Below are 16,454 nucleotides of genomic sequence, written 5' to 3'. Positions count from 1 at the left end.
TTATTTTACATTGTTGTTATATACTACTTGACCATTTTTGTTAGTTTTGATGTTGAAGGAACAATTATTAAAGCTTAATGTGCATAAATAGAATGCTGATAAGTAGAATATTATTTGTTTTATTCTTTACTCTGTCGTTTCAACTTAAGGGGATGCCAAGTTTTGCACTGGAGATTGAGGTTGTACAGTGTGTGCAGAGTTTACTCAGAGTTAGCTGAAATACAAATTAAAGTACTAAATGAATGCTAACAAGTAATGCATAGCAGGATATAAGTCATCTACACAGACAGAAACACGCAGAACATGTTTCCATTTACAGAAAAAAAAACAACTTTCTACTCACACTCTTGCCTGGGGAAGACTTTTGAGCATATATGCATTTTAGGTCATTTGGATCTGCAGTGAAAAAAAATGCCAAAAATGTTAATAGAATTTTCCTGCATTTACAGCTATTACATGGTGTATAAACTATCTCTGATCTTCCAGCATACTGAACAAATAGCTAGCATCATCGCTAGCTACTCTCCCACCTAATTAAAGTTCTTACTTAAAAAAAAAAACCTCCATACAAACTATTAGGGAGAACATTAACATTTTAATAACAATCCCATCTTAATGGGATTAATATGAAAAAAGTTAAACCCAAGTCATTTGCACTTCAAGAAAGTGAAGCAAATGTGTAACTAAAATCCTATCTAAACAGTAAATAAAAAGAAAGCAATCAGAAAAAAAACATCATTATATTGTAGCTGTTCAGCCAAAAGGAGGTTGCACTTACGCTCAATGAGAAACAGGAAGCAGACAATGCCCATGGCTGCGATGATGAACCCCGGTACAATGAAGGACAGGCCCCAGTTGGATGACACCCAATAGCCAGCAATCAGAGAGCCTAGGATGTTGCCAACTGAGGTGTGTGAGTTCCAAATCCCCATGATAAGACCACGTCTGATGGGAAGCCCAGACAACAGGAACACACACATCAAGGTGTTTGTTAGTCCTATAGAAGTCCTCTGCTTGCTGGATAAGTTTCACAATATTCCTTTTATGCTTTAGTGTTCAAATCTAACTGTTTACTGAGAGTATACCCCAACACTGCAACCACTAAAAAAAAAACTTAACAGCTGGTAAATGTCTAATGGGTCACATGATTTGTAGGAAATGAAGGCAAAGAATGTGTTTCTAATGTGACCACTGTGAGACTTTCCTTTGTACAAACAATCACCTTGCATCTGCTCAGCTGAAGTCACTAGAAGTCATCAACATTTAAAGCCAGACCTTAAATCATTCTTTAGCCTCATAGGCTGTGGCTGGGCCAGAGTATAGACACACGACATAAACAAACTGGGGCTTACAAGCCACAGACAGTGTTTCAAAGAATGTTTTGTTTGGTACCTCATTCATTAAGCCAAGTAATAAAAAATACATTAACATGTTTGACAGGTTGCTACTACTACAGTTATTATATTATGTAAATTTAAATTTACCTCATTTACTACTGTAACATTTCCTACTAAAACATGAAAAAAAAAAAAAAAAAATCACAGCTTACCTCCCCTTTCCAAACCAGTTACTGATGCAGGTCACCACACTGGGCCAGCCAGTGGTTTGGACCAAGCCATTGGCCACCTAAAACCGTAATAAGATGAATCTGGACAGTATTCATTATGCACTAAAGAATTAGAAACATTTATTCAAATCACTCTTTTAGTTGACTTTAAAAATATTTTTCGTCTAAGCACACAGAAAGTCACAGAACATAAATCATAATTTACGTACACTTCCCTCCAAAAGTATTGGAGCAGTGAGACCAATTCCTTTCATTTTCCTGTAGACTGAAAACATTTGGGTTTGAATATGATAGATGAATATGAGACAAGAGATCAACATTTCAGTTTTTATTTCCAGGCATTTACATCTGGATCTGATACACAACTTAGATAGCACCTTTTGTTTGAAACCACCCATTTTCAATGTGAGCAAAAGTAATTGTAAATGTTCTGCCCTTATATAGTGCTATTCTACCTATTGACACTCAAAGCGCTTTACACTGCTTCTTATTCACCCATTCACACTCACAATCACACACACACTCATACACCGATGGGGGAGCTGCTACACAGCTGGCCAACCCTCACCCAACTAAGGAGGGGTTCAGTCTCTTGCTCAAGGACACAGCCGGGGATTGAACCACAATTCTGAGATTGGTGGACAACCGCTCTACCTTCCTGCACCACAGTCCCTCTGGAACATGTGACTGACAGGTATGTTTTGTTGCCCAGGAGTGTCATTATATGTAGTATAGAGTATGACATTGATTATTCAAAACAATAAACAGCACTGAAAATCTACACTTAGTTTCAGATTTGGGTTTTGCCTACTCAGACTGCATTCATAGTTAAGAGGTGTAACAACCATGAAAAATAAGCAATTTGGGTGGAAAACAAGCAATTGTGAAGCTGAGAGAAGATGGAAAATCAATCAGAGCCATTGCACAAACATTAGCCATAGCCAGTGCAACCATTCCTGAAGAAGAAACAAACCACTGGCGTACTAAATAAAAGATGTCAAATAGGTAGACCAAGGAAAACTAAAGCCGTTGACGGCAGAAATATTGCAATCTGTAATGAAAGACTTTAAAACGGCCGTTAGTGTCATCAGCAACAACCTGCAGAGGGCAGGAGTAAAGGTATCACAATCTTCTGAGGACTTCATGAACAAAACATACAGGGGCTACACCAAAAGATGCAAACCAAGTAATTAGCAAAAACGACAGAAAGGCCAGGCTGGAATTTGCCAAACAGTAGAGCTTCAAAATTCTGAGACAAAGTTTTACGGACTTATGACACAAAGATTAACCTTTACCAAAGTTATGAAAAGGCTAAAGGTTAGAGAAAGAAAGGATGGATTCATTAAGTTTCATTAATGATGTAACACATGATGGCAGCCGCAAAATGAACTCAGAAGTCTACAGAAAGTTTTAGTCTGCCAATTTAAAGAAAGATGCAACCAAACTGATTGGGAGATGGTTCACCATGAAGCAAGAATTTTTTTATCCCTTTCGGCTTATCCCATGAGTTCAGGGTCACCGCAGCGGATCAATGTCCACATGTTGATTTGGCACAGTTTTTACACTATGCCCTTCCTGACGCAACCCTCCCCAATTTCTACCGGGCTTGGACCGGCACTGCACAGCTGGGAATGGGCTGTTGGGGGCTCAGTGTCTTCCCCAAAGACCCTTTGACATATAGCTGGGACCGGGAATCAAACCACTGACCCTGAGATTCGTTGATAATGTCATTGTTCATCATGAAGCAAGATAATGACCAAAAACACACTGACAACAAAGGAGTTCGGCAGGGGCAACAAGTGGAAGGTTTTGGACTGGCCACGTCAATCTCAAGACTTCAACCCTATAGAGCATGCAAAAGCATCACAAAAGAAGAAAGCAAAAGTTTGGTGATGTCAATGGGTCACAAGCTTGATGCAGTTATTGCAAACAAAGGATTTGCAACTAAATATTAAGTCTTATTCATTTTAATCTATTTTAAGTCTGTCTGTTCCATTACTTTTGCTTACATGAAAAAAACAAAAAAGTTCAAACAAAAAGCTACTATCTTCTAATTTGTGTACCGATCCAGATGTAAATACCTGGAAATAAAGGCTGAAATGATCCCTTGTCTCATATTCATCTTTTGATCTACAGGAAAAATAAAGGAATTGGCCTCACTGTTCCAATACTTTTAAAGAGGAGTGTATGTGTTAGGTATTAACTGTACATGTCTGTCTCTACCTGTAATACCATTTGGGAGCGGCAGAATGGCATTTTTATTTAGATGGTCACATTTAGACAAAAGTTCTAGAGCAACAGATTCAGCAATGGCCCAATGGCAAATGGTCTGTACTCGTTTAGCACTTTTCTTCTTTACAGGACAGAGCACTTTATTGTGTTGCTTGTAACTATACTGTAAATTAATAACAGTGCTACAACAACGATGGGTTGGCTTCAAACTCTTCATGGTATATCTGACCTGGACAAATATATAGAACCCCAGGCTGTGGATGTTGTAGACATAACCCAGTCCAAACAGGCAGGTAAATAGGCCGCTGGTCAGCATGCCCACAGTCAGGTACAGTCGAATGGGCAGGCGCTCCCCGATAATACCACTGCATTCAATCAAAGTTGTGAAATCAGATTAATTATAACAACTTACTCTCATTATTAAGGTTTAAACAGAATGTATCAAATTTAAGTCTTCCAGATCATATATTTAAGTTGTGATCCTTTGTTGAGGAATTTAATTAAAATCTTTCACAAAGCTAAACCACAGCCACTGATTTTAAAAAAATGCCAAACTGAACAAGTTACAGCAGTTTTTGATGTTTTCTATTTTTCCCTGAACCATTGTTGTCATTAGTATGATATGATTAAGTGATTTCTGAAAACTGTTTTCTGGCTCTCTCTTAAGCACATAAGCCAGGCTGTGTGAGTGTATGCAAGTTGTCTCTTCTCCACACTATCCTCTCTTTCCACTCAATCTCTTTAAGCTGGACCATTGGATGCCCTCAACCTCTCTCGCTCAGCTGTCGGTGCCTCATTCCAGATGTTTTGGACTTCACCATCCATTATCCAAGAAGGTATCTCATCCTGGATCATATTCTTCATACAGTACACTGCATGCTTATAATCTATAATGTTGACATCCTGATTTGTTCATCGAAACTACTGTTTTATTCAGTTTATTCTACTGATGTTATTCTATTCCGTTAAACTTCATAATTTGCCTTGTTTTTTTAGGTGAATTTTTATGTAATGAAATGAGGACAAAAGGTATTGCACCCTTGGGGAAATCTTTATTATATATTATATAATACACCAGTTTCTTTTCAAGCTCCTCTTCCGAGGTTTTTTAACACTTTACCATATTCAGCACCTAATACAGGCTCCTTCTACCTGAAGGCAGGAGTGTGAATGAGCAGTAGATGGAGGAGTCTTTTAAGGCTAACACTGTTTTAGTATCTTAATTTGTCTCCTGAGGTCTCCTCTCATAACCAATTAAATTTAATATGCAAAACCAAATCTATCAGATGGCCCAAAAGCCATTGTCTCACCTGAGGTACATGCCGATAGCATAGGCACAGAGGAAGGAGTAGTCCATGGCTCCAAGCAGCTGTTTGTAGTTGCTTTTATCTGAGAGTATCAAGTAAAATTGAACAGTTCAAGAAGGTGCTGATGGATTTTTTTTCTGCTTTGGGTGTTACAGCAGCAGAACAGAATCTTATTAACTAATAATACAAAGAAATACAAACCAAAAGGCTTCCAGCTACAGTCTATGTCTGTGTGGAGAGATGGCAGGGAGGGCTGCTGGCTGCCGCTGCCAGAGACAACGGTGGCTAATTCACTAACAGATGAGCAATTTTTATGGAGCTCGCTCTGTCAACGCATAATAGGTAGATAATAGGTACATCAATCATCTGAACAGAAAACACAACGTGTGACAGGCACAGACTTCCAAAATACAGGTTAGCCACACTAATGTAATGTATGTAAGTTCATGAAAGTGATCAAGAACAATAAGCTTGTGTTACCTTGACAATGCTGATGGGTTTCCTGGAGAGGTGGAAGCTGGTGTAGAGCAGGAAGGTGAGAATAAAGGTGAGAGCTCTGTACCTGCAGAGAGGCAACACAAGAGAGCGGTAATTAAAACTGAGAAAACTAAAGGGACACTTACAGAATTTTAAAAGTCAGATTATTCTCCTCATGACCAATCACAAATGTAAACACAGTAAACATTTCTGCAGAGATCGGTTCAGTTCATGCCACAAGCAACAACCACAACAATGCACAATGTCAGAGGTAAGAGATAAGACATGTTAACTGTATTTATTCAGTTCTTATTGTGAAACAAGTAAACATAGAAACCACTTTTAGTTACCAAGCTTAATGACTGTGAAACACCCATTCCCATATAACCCATCCCATTATAGCTAACCATGATTACAACACACCTCAGACAACCAAGAAATGTATTGTGAAATATTTAAGCATACACAAAGAGTTGTTTAACATCTGGCCTTGGTCTCGTAACATTAAATATATACCAATTTTCCTGCAGACATCCCGTTTGTAAAAGACATATACGGCTGAAATAAACTGTCAGAGGCAGTGATCAGGCTCCACCACAGACACCAGAACAAAAAAAAAAGGGGCAACATCATTCATTAGTTCATACTGGTACACCCTGCTCAAGTTCCACCACACATACATGATATCCTGTAACTTCAATGTGTTGCCATCAATTGTGGGTTTTTTTATATTACTGTTCTTTTCAGACAATATTCTCATTTGATTTGTGCCGACACTACAGTTACATTCTGGCTGTGGAATTAACTTATTTTTTCCCATCAAAATGAGTGTCTGTATGTGACATGGTAATGAGCATCTGGATGGAAACCATAAGCTGGACAGAGACAAAAGCTGAGGCTTGGCCAGGCACCTGTCTCTTATCACTAGTAATGCACTCGAGAAGGATCACAGAATAGTCTGAGAAGAACAACTGGACACATTATTCGATTTCTTGACAGCGTGCCACAAGTGTGTTCCAGTGTGTCTCAAAGTGTGACCCAAGAATATGAGACTGGAAAAAAAAAGAAACTACACTTAGGAAGTTGGCTGATTTGAAATTTGTATTTGGTTAATTTCTTAATGACATATGTATTCTAGCGTAATACATATTAGTATCTATGCAATTAGAATACAAGCAAAATACAGCAAAGTGCAATAAAAGTCAGACTTAATCACTAAGTCTAATGATGATGTACATGAGGAACATCACATCTTTTCACTGAAAAGAGTGGAACCTTCCTCTACATTATTTTCAACTTTTCAAAGTCTAAAGTCAGCCGAAACATTGGTGACTCCACCACCTAAGAAGATAAACATCTATTTGAATGGAGAAAACAATTATCAATCACTGTTAATTGGGGGCAATTGATTAAGTAGATTATCTAGACTAAACTTCTTCTCATATCAATTGTTCCTGTGTGCTCTAATCAATGCTGTGCATACTGCATGTATCCAGTGAGTGTGCTGCCATAAGATAGGAACAACTACCATTTACTGAGTTCCAGCAAAATATACATCCCTGAAAATGTTATTTCACTGGCTACAACATTGTTGCATCATCACAGGGAACGCACACGGTTAGTTAGCCGTGACTGCCGAGAAATGTTCAACCACCAAGTTAAGTTGAGCCGCGCTGTCGGGGACTTTTTAATTGGTTTACAGGCTTTCTGAAGGCCCAATCCTTGTTTTAGATGCTTAGATGTGGGCTTGTTTTGATGCAGAATGCTGGCTGTTTTCAAAATGGTGGTTGTCACAGTGTTAATTTTTCATAGGCAGCCTAAACAATCCGGAAAACAAAGAAAAGTAAGCAATTTTAGCAATGACTGAACAGTGAAGAATTTTCAACTTTTTCTCTGGAAAAATTCTTTTATTATTTGGATTTATACGGAGAGATTCGTGTAAAGCAGATTCAATAACTCTGTGCCACTGCAAACATCATAAAATTTAAGCTTTACCGTCTCCCTGAGTATGAACTCATCTTACTTTTTGAGGAACTGTTGTTGATGTGGTCCTTCAATCTTATATTGTCGTGAGATTTTCTGCTTTCTGACAAGGTACAGTTTTTTCAGGCTGATTCAATTGTGAAAAACTTCAGGTGATTAAGTCTTTTTCTCGCGGGCGACCAAGTGAATAATAACAAGTAGGAAAAAAAATCTACAGATTAATCGAACAAAAAACAAAGAAAAGCCTTAGGTCCAGCCCTACTGTTATTTTATTGATAAATGATCAGCTTTCTAGGAAAGCTGTTACTCTCTAAACCAGAGACAAAATATACAAAAAAAAAAAAGAGAAAAATATACAAGAACCTTTCAAGTGAGACCTTCTAAGGCTTTTTTGGGACTGAATCAATGCAGCCACTCTTAAAAAAAACAGCAATGTAAGACATCCTAGCACCGGGAAGGTAGAGCCGTTATCCATCAATCTCACGGTTGTTGGTTTAATACCCGACTCCTACGGTCACATGTCTAAGTGTCCTTGAGCAAGACACTGAACCCCAACTTAGTTGCTCCTGGTGAGTGTTGGCCAGCTGCATAGCAGCTGTATGAGTGTGTGTGATTGTGAGTGTGAATGGGTGAATAAGAAACAGTGTAAAGTGCTTTGAGTGTCAATAGGTAGAAAAGTGCTATATAGGTGCAGAACATTTACCATTATTAGAAAACACTCCATAAATTTGTGATTGAATGGGATGGGCTTTGAGTGCCAATAGGTAGAAAAGCAGACCATTTACCACCACTATCCATTACAGAGACCTGAAAATCAGGTTTATGCAGTTGACAAGGAATTTAAAACTCCTACCTGACAGATGTAGGAACAAAGGCAAATGTTGACTAGTAACTCACAAAGAAAGTTAAATATTGACCACAGGTAGAGCCTGACACCGGTGAATATGACTAGCAATGTGTAAAACAAACAAACAGGTGGCAAACTGTCTCTTTGATTACATAATAATTTGCCTGGATTTCCCTGCACAATCAAAGAAAAAGACAGCAGAAAAGGCTGGGCTCATACTTTTAATATAGAAAATAAATACACTGTGGAACTGTGAAAAACTGTGCAGAATAGATGAATATGGAAATGTTATGTTATTTGGACCTGGAACTGAATTATTTGTTCAGTGTGATAATTTGGCCAAAATGTTAAATGTTTAGGGACTCTACCGACCAACCTTAGGTAGTAAAGTTAATTGGAAAAACTAATCCAGATAAATACACAATAGTTTGCCAATTCACAAGCTGGCACTTATAGACCTACTATGGCAGCAGCACTGACCCACTGTGGTGAAGCTTTTCAGAACCATGACAAAGTCCAAACGCAACTCACCATAAGAAAGGAAGGGTACCAACATCCCCCAAAACTGAACAAGGTAAGAAATGGCGTACTGATAAGCCCACAGAGGGCCATTATTATTTAACACAAAACAAGAACACCCTGTATCTGACAATACTGCAACACGTCTTGTTCACAGTACTGGTTTGTTTGGTTGTTGTTTTTTAATTAGAAGCTAACAGAATAAAAAAAAAAGAAAATTACCAATCAAGGTTACAAATATTGCTTTTAAGTTTTCTCAAAACCTTCAAACATTTCTCAGTTTTTAGGAAAGAGTTTTTTGTATTTAGTTCATTTTCATTTATGAAGTCACATAGCAATGGCCCTTGCCATCATTTGCAGTTTTAAAGCCCCTCTTAATCACACACAACTTTAATATGACCGGAGGAGATTGTGTTACATCAGCCCCTTGTAGTGTGTCTGATTAGCCTAATGAAACATTCTTGTCACAAAGAAACCTAACATTCTGAATTCTGAAGATACCATAACAGTAGAATGAATTCCCGATCGAGATATTTTGAGAACTCCAAAAAAACTTATTATCAAAGACTGAAACTGCTCAAAGACAATTACCATTTGACACTGATGGGGAAATGGCTGTCAATTCTCACCCAATATTGTAGATTGTGGATTAATAAACAGTCAGTTGAAATGTCAAGGAAAGGTTAACATGTAAAGAGACAACTCCCACTTGACACATATACAAACAATTCGTGACTCACCACTGGTCCCTGTCAAAAGAAACTAGCAGACGTATTCCTGGAGGAATAGGAGCCATGTTCGGATGCTGGTATTGGCAATCACAGAGGGGCAGCTTATGAGCTCACGCTGAAGAGGCTGAGGGGATCACTGTAAACATGGTGCTGCTGCCTAGAGTCACCTCATCTCCAGAGGAAGCTGCTGGGACATGGCCTGCAAGACAGAACATTGTTGACACATGCATGAAGCACTGGAGATGGATGAAATAGTCTGTAGTCTGAAAAGAAGGCGAGAGAGGAGAGATGGGTAGTGTAAGAGAGGAGAGGAATAGGAGAGAAGGGGTAATAGCTGCCATGGAGACAAGGCCATAAAAAGCTCAAAATGATTATAAGGTATTTCAGGCTCATTTGTGAACTTAATCCACACAGGCTCTTTGCCCATCAGAGTATAACAGGCAGACTTAGACTAAGTCTGACACAAATATTTGATCAAGAAAACTGCGTTGGTAATTTTGGATTCACAAACAAGTCTTCATCGGGAAGCGTGGCTACATTTCAATCAACGATTCATGCAATGTAGTCATGAGACTTTGATCTGCATTTATAAAAGCTTAGAATTATAGCTAATTTTCATACGACATATATGGCTTCCTGGCATCTCTTCCTGGTTTGCCTCTTAAATCTTGCATTACTGTCGAGGCGCAGCTGTAATCTCACCATTCAGTGACAATTTCTGCAGATTGGCCAAAAGCTTCCAGTTTCCAACAATCCTAACCCTAACAAACCTGCTGCGACCCAGAGAATAGACACTATCTACAGCCTCAGGATCAACTGTTAGGAAGCTACGTTATGTAACGACATATTCTCATTTTTCGCCCTTTATATGTCACATGTCGAAGAGTAACCTAACCCACTAAAACCGACGTCCATTATATGCACCGACACAACAATAGCTAGGGCGGATCATTGATCATCATAGAATGTTGAATGTTTTTAAACATTTTCCCTAAAATCGGACATAAATCGGGTAAATAAACATTCACGCCAAGCTTCACTATCACATTAGTTAACAACAGCTAGCTAACATCAGACTATGTCGCGGCTAAAAGACATGTTCAACCACCGACCATCGTGCCGGCTTCGTAACTAAACACAGACACATTATTCCTGCTGAAGGACTTAACGTTGTCTTACTTTGGGAGAAGAATTCAACGGCTCGTGAGAATTCCTGTTTTCAGTGGCGCGTGTCCTCCACTTCCTTATGTGAAAACCAGCGACTGTCACCTCAAAGCCACTCTCTCTCTCTCTCTCTCTCTCTCTCTCTCTCTATGACACACACACACACACACACACACAGCTGGGCTGTCCGCGGCTCACGCTCGTCTCTGCTGCTCTGACGTCACCCCGGCTCCCGCTGCCCTTCACGTGCTGACTTCTTGGGAAAACAGCTGTAAACTGTAAGTCAGTAATGATTCGCCTTTGTGTTCTGTTCAATACAATTTAATCTGTGAAGTCTCAGGCTGATGGCGCAGGTGCTGCTGCCTAGAGTCACCTCAACTCAGACGAAGCTGCTGGGACATGTTCTGCAAGACAGAACATTGTTGACACATGCATGAAGCACTTGCACTTTATGTTAACTCCTCTGTCCATGTGCTGCTCACGTAAAGTAGTACTTCTCCTAAAGCACAGGTACTTGTCCTAAAGCACAGGTACTTGTCCTAAAGCGCGAAATTAGCCTGCTCCAGTAAGAAAACAATGTACTTCAAAAGAAAAATACTTGAATTTGATGCTCTAAATAAAATCAAGTGTAAGTAGTCCAGATTTCTATGATATACTTTCAAAGATGAAACATTTCTAGTTAGCTAATAAAGACAAAATACAGACAGATCTCTGTTGTTTGAGAGACTTGGTGTGGTGTTAGTGTTGACCGGCTTGAGCATTTCCTCCATTAAGTTTGTTTGTTTTTTCATGTTGTTAGATGGGGAACATACTGTATTACTGCCAACCAGCTTGTCCTTTTGAGCCCACATGATCCTAGATGCTGTAGTGTCTATGTGTCCAGCCCTGTTGTCTGTGTACCAAAACACTTTCTAAATCCAGGTAATAACGTAATGTGCAACAGGAGTTGAATGATATTGATTGATTGACTTTTATTTTTTGTCTTTCTTAATTTGTTTCTCTTCTTCTTCTCATTTTTTAGTTCTTTTTTCTGCTGAAAGTTTAACAGCTAACAATATTCTAGAATTTAGGGATTAAACATCTTCCATTATTTTAAAAATGTGAGAGCATCCCCAGAGGTGAGAGAGTTGTCATTGGTGCAGATTTCAATGGGCATGTAGGTGAAGGGAACAGAGGTGATGAGACTGTTATGGGCAGGTTTGGTGTTCAGGACAGGAACGCAGAAGGTCAGATGGTGGTTGACTTTGCAAAGAGGATGGAAATGGCTGTAGTAAACACTTTCTTTCAGAAGAGGCAGGAACATAGGGTGACGTACAAGAGCGGAGGGAGACGCACTCAGGTAGACTACGTCTTGTGTAGACGTTGTAATCTGAAAGAGATCAGTGACTGTAAAGCATTGGTAGGGGAGAGTGTAGCCAGACAACACAGGATGGTGGTGTGTAAAATGATGCTGGTGGTGAGGAAGATGAAGAGGACAGAGGACGAAGTGATGGAAGTTGAAAAAGGAAGAATGTTGTGTAGTTTTCAGGGAGGAGCTGAGACAGACTCTGGGTGGTTTGGAGGTGCTTCCAGATGACTGGACTACTACAGCTAATTTGATCAGGGAGACAGGTAGGAGGGTACTCGGTGTGTCATCTGGAAAGAGGAAAGCGGACAAGGAGACTTGGTGGTGGAACGAGGAAGTTCAGGAGTGTATACAGAGAAAGAGGTTAGCTAAGAAGAAGTGGGACACTGAGAGGACTGAAGAGAGTAGACAGGAGTACAGGGAGATACAGCGTAAGGTGAAGGTAGAGGTGGCAAAGGCCAAACAAAGAGCATATGAGGACTTGTATGTTAGGTTGGACACTAAAGAGGGAGAGGTGGATTTGTACAGGTTGGCCAGACAAAGAGATAGAGATGGGAAGGATGTGCAGCAGGTTAGTGTGATTAAAGATAAGGATAGAAATATATTGACAGGTGCCAGGAGTGTGATGGGAAGATGGAAGGAGAACTTTGAAGAGTTGATGAACGAGGAAAATGAAAGGGAACAAAGAGTAGAAGAGGTGACTGGTGTGGAGCAGGAAGTAGCAAAGATTAGTAAGAGTGAAGTGAGGAGGACATTGAAGAGGATGAAGAGCGGAAAGGCAGTTGGTCCTGATGACAAACCTGTGGAGGTATGGAAGTGTCTAGGAGAGGTGGCAGTAGAGTTTTTGACTAGTTTGTTTAACAAGATCTTGGAGAGTGAGAGGATGCTGAGGACTAGAGGAAAAGTGTACTGGTACCAATTTTTAAGAACAAGGGAGATGTGCAGAGCTGTGGCAACTACAGAGGAATAAAGCTGATGAGTCACACAATGAAGTTGTGGGAAAGAGTACTGGAAGCTCGGCTAAGGGCAGAGGTGAACATTTGTGAGTACAACAGATGCAGTATTTGCTTTGAGGACGCTGATGGAGAAGTACAGAGAGGGTCATAGGGAGTTGCATTGTGTCTTCGTAGATGTAGAGAAAGTGTATGACAGGGTGCCGAGAGAGGAGCTGTGGTATTGTATGAGGACGTCTGGAGCGGCAGAGAAGTATGTTAGAGTGGTGCAGGACATGTATGAGAGCTGTAAGACAGTGGTGAGGTGTGCTGTAGGTGTGACAGAGGAGTTCAAGGTGGAGGTGGGTCTGCATCAAGGATCAGCTCTGAGCCCCTTCTTGTTTGCTCTGGTGATGGACAGACTGACAGATGAGGTTAGACAAGAATCTCCCTGGACTATGATGTTTGCAGATGACATTGTTATTTGTAGTGAGAGCAGGGAGCAGGTGGAGGAAAATCTAGAGAGGTGGAGGTCTGATCTGGAAAACAGAGGAATGAAGCTTAGCCGCAGCAAGACAGAATACATGTGTGTCAATGAGAGGGACCCAGATGGTACGGTGAGGTTACAGGGAGCAGAGGTGAAGAAGGTGCAGGACTTTAAGTACTTAGGGTCAACGGTTCAGAGCAACAGTGAGTGTGGAAAAGAGGTGAAGAGGCGAGTGCAAGCAAGTTGGAACGGGTGGAGAAAAGTGTCAGGTGTGTTGTGTGATAAAAGAGTATCAGCGAGAATGAAAGGAAAGGTGTTCAAGACGGTGGTGAGACCAGAGATGTTGTTCGGCTTAGAGACAGTGGCACTGAAGAAAAGACAGGAGGCAGAGCTGGAGGTAGCAGAGCTTAAGATGTTGAGGTTCTCTTTGGGAGTGACGAGGATGGACAGGATCAGGAATGAAGACATCAGAGGGACAGATCATGTTAGATGTTTTGGAGATAAAGTCAGAGAGGCCAGATTGAGGTGGTTTGGACATGTTCAGAGGAGAAACTGTGAATATATCGGTAGAAGGATGCTGAGGTTGGAGCTGCCAGGCAGGAGGTCTAGAGGAAGACCAAAGAGGAGATTTATGGATGTAGTGAGGGAGGACATGAAGTTAGTTGGTGTGAGTGAAGAGGATGCAGAGGACAGAGTTAGATGGAGGCACATGATTCGCTGTGGCGACCCCTGAAAGGGAGCAGCCGAAAGGAAAAGAAGAAGAAGAATGTCAAATACTTTGAAAATATCAGTTTTAAAAATCAGTCCTTATTAATTCTCTCTTCATTTAAAATTCTAACAAAGCCATTAATTTCATTATTAGTGATTCATTAACATATGTCTATGACTAATAAACCATATAGACTAACAAGCTCCAATGTTTGGAACCAACAAGTGTAAAGGGGTTTCCAGTAATTTTTGCACTTAAAGTGTGCGGAATGGGAATATGCTTGCGGAGCTACTGCTGTCATAATATGAACTCATGCACTATAAGTGATTATGATACCTAGTACAACTTGTTGTAAGCAGCTGTCTTATGTACATCACATACTTTATATGATGTCACTATTGAAATTTTGTGTTATATTTTATTATATCAAAACACAGCTAAAGTTAACTGCAAAAAAAACTGCAGTGGTCTTAGATTGTGGCTTTAGCCTGATGCAATAGCTAAAGTACAACAAGTTTTTAGAAAGGGATAGAGCAAAATCTTCTAAATTCAATCAGCCCTGTCATTTAGTAACACAGAGAAAACTCACTTCTATATCCTCATTAATTGTAAAACCTTGCTTACTTTTATAAACATTTAAACTGTAAATCAGCCACATGATAGACCACATTGTACAAATGTTGGCTCCATGTCTCCTTTAGAATCAATCAAATCAATTCAAAGTACTATTCATTGCATACAAGGGACAGTCAATGAATCTTACACATCAGCTCCCTAGAAATTAAAAATAAATTCTCTCTTCTTTGTTATCTTCCAAATGTCAAATTCAAGCTTGTATTTCAGTGTGAGAAATTCAGTTCAGTTTGTCCATTCTGGTCTACTGTGTAAACATGGTGGTCCAATATAGTAGCCTCCATGAAAAGGAGACCAACTCCTGACAAAAACCTCTAGGCTAAAGAAAATGCAGTAATTCTCATTTTCATTTGATTACACACTAATGAAAACATAATTATATATTGTCTGCCTGATAATGGAGCCTTTCTAACCTCAGACAATGATGTTTTAATGGATCTACCTAAATTTACTTTGTGTATAGGCCCCACTCTGGATTCTCTATTGGATAATCTGATAGTGATTTGATCTGAGTACAGAATCACTGGCCATTTTTTCATATGAATTCTAGAGAACAAGTTGTGGATATAGCTTGAGTTGCCCTCTAACTGATATAGTGCACGCTAGGAGTGTGTCTGTGTCAAATGCATTCTTACAGTGCAGGAAGTACAAGAGGTATGATATGATGAAAAAATTTACTAGAAAAATCAGTTTATACTGAAGCCAGTCTCATGACTTAAAGGTCAACACACTTACTGTGTTTTCTCTGAACTGCCGGCTCTTTTCACAAGTTGGCTCAATCTGACGTTACACAGACTCTGTACAAAGGAAGAAGGGTGAAATCTGGTCATTGACCATTTCAACTCCTTCAGAAATTTTCAATGTCACATCTATCTCCTTTCAGTAATTTCTAATTACATGTTTCTGTCTTTAACATGACAATGTTGAATTCATCTTGAATTGACCAGTAAATAATAGAAAATGAGCTCTATAATAATAGAAAATGTAATAGAAAATGAGCTCTATAATAATATAAGCTGGTGGATCCCTTGAAGAAGTGTGCTATGGGAGAACCTCTGCTCTCATCATAATAAAATGAGGGAGATTTTCTGCTGTACTGATCGGCAGTGTATCTGTTCCGACACAGTCTCAGCTGCAGCAGAGAGGAAGGGAGAAGATGAGAGAGCTCAGGGGAATTGACAAATCTCCAGCAGAGAATCCAGGACAGAGAGAAAGACGTGAAGCTGCTTCAACAGGGGGTGGAGGTCATCAGTCTCTCTGCAGATGAAGCAGTGAAGGACAGGGAGAAGATCTTCACTGAGCTGAACCATCTCATGGAGAAAAGAATGTCTGATGTGGAGAAGAAGATCAGATGCCAGCAGGAAACTGAAGTGAGTCAAGTAAAGAGCTTCAGGAGAAGCTGGAGCAGGAGATCACTGAGCTGAAGCAGCTCTTACGTACAGAGGATCACATCCAGTTTGTCCACAGATACCCTTCACTGTCAGCACTCAGTGAATCTACAGACTCATCCAGAATTAATAT

General features: G+C 39.8%; 1 protein-coding gene across 3 annotated transcripts in view; it reads right to left on the bottom strand.

Moving 5' to 3' along the window:
• Positions 1 to 10,995, bottom strand: part of slc37a1 (solute carrier family 37 member 1) — a 28,564-nt gene extending 17,569 nt beyond the window's left edge. For all 3 annotated transcript variants that reach the window (XM_067515999.1, XM_067515998.1, XM_067516000.1), the window contains exons 1-9: positions 10,843 to 10,995; positions 9,673 to 9,862; positions 5,587 to 5,668; positions 5,308 to 5,431; positions 5,110 to 5,188; positions 4,029 to 4,164; positions 1,550 to 1,626; positions 779 to 945; positions 344 to 396 (exon numbers count right to left, since the gene is read on the bottom strand). In XM_067515999.1, coding sequence (XP_067372100.1) covers positions 344 to 396; positions 779 to 945; positions 1,550 to 1,626; positions 4,029 to 4,164; positions 5,110 to 5,188; positions 5,308 to 5,431; positions 5,587 to 5,668; positions 9,673 to 9,728 — 774 coding nt within the window. In that variant the 5' untranslated portion in view covers positions 9,729 to 9,862; positions 10,843 to 10,995. The remainder of the gene's footprint in view (positions 1 to 343; positions 397 to 778; positions 946 to 1,549; positions 1,627 to 4,028; positions 4,165 to 5,109; positions 5,189 to 5,307; positions 5,432 to 5,586; positions 5,669 to 9,672; positions 9,863 to 10,842) is intronic.
• Positions 10,996 to 16,454: the final 5,459 nt, after the last annotated feature.

Source organism: Channa argus, chromosome 9 (assembly GCF_033026475.1).
Source record: "Channa argus isolate prfri chromosome 9, Channa argus male v1.0, whole genome shotgun sequence".
In the NCBI taxonomy this organism is placed as follows: Eukaryota; Metazoa; Chordata; class Actinopteri; order Anabantiformes; family Channidae; genus Channa; species Channa argus.
Note: the sequence above shows the minus strand (reverse complement) of the source record. Positions and strands in the feature narration are given on the sequence as shown.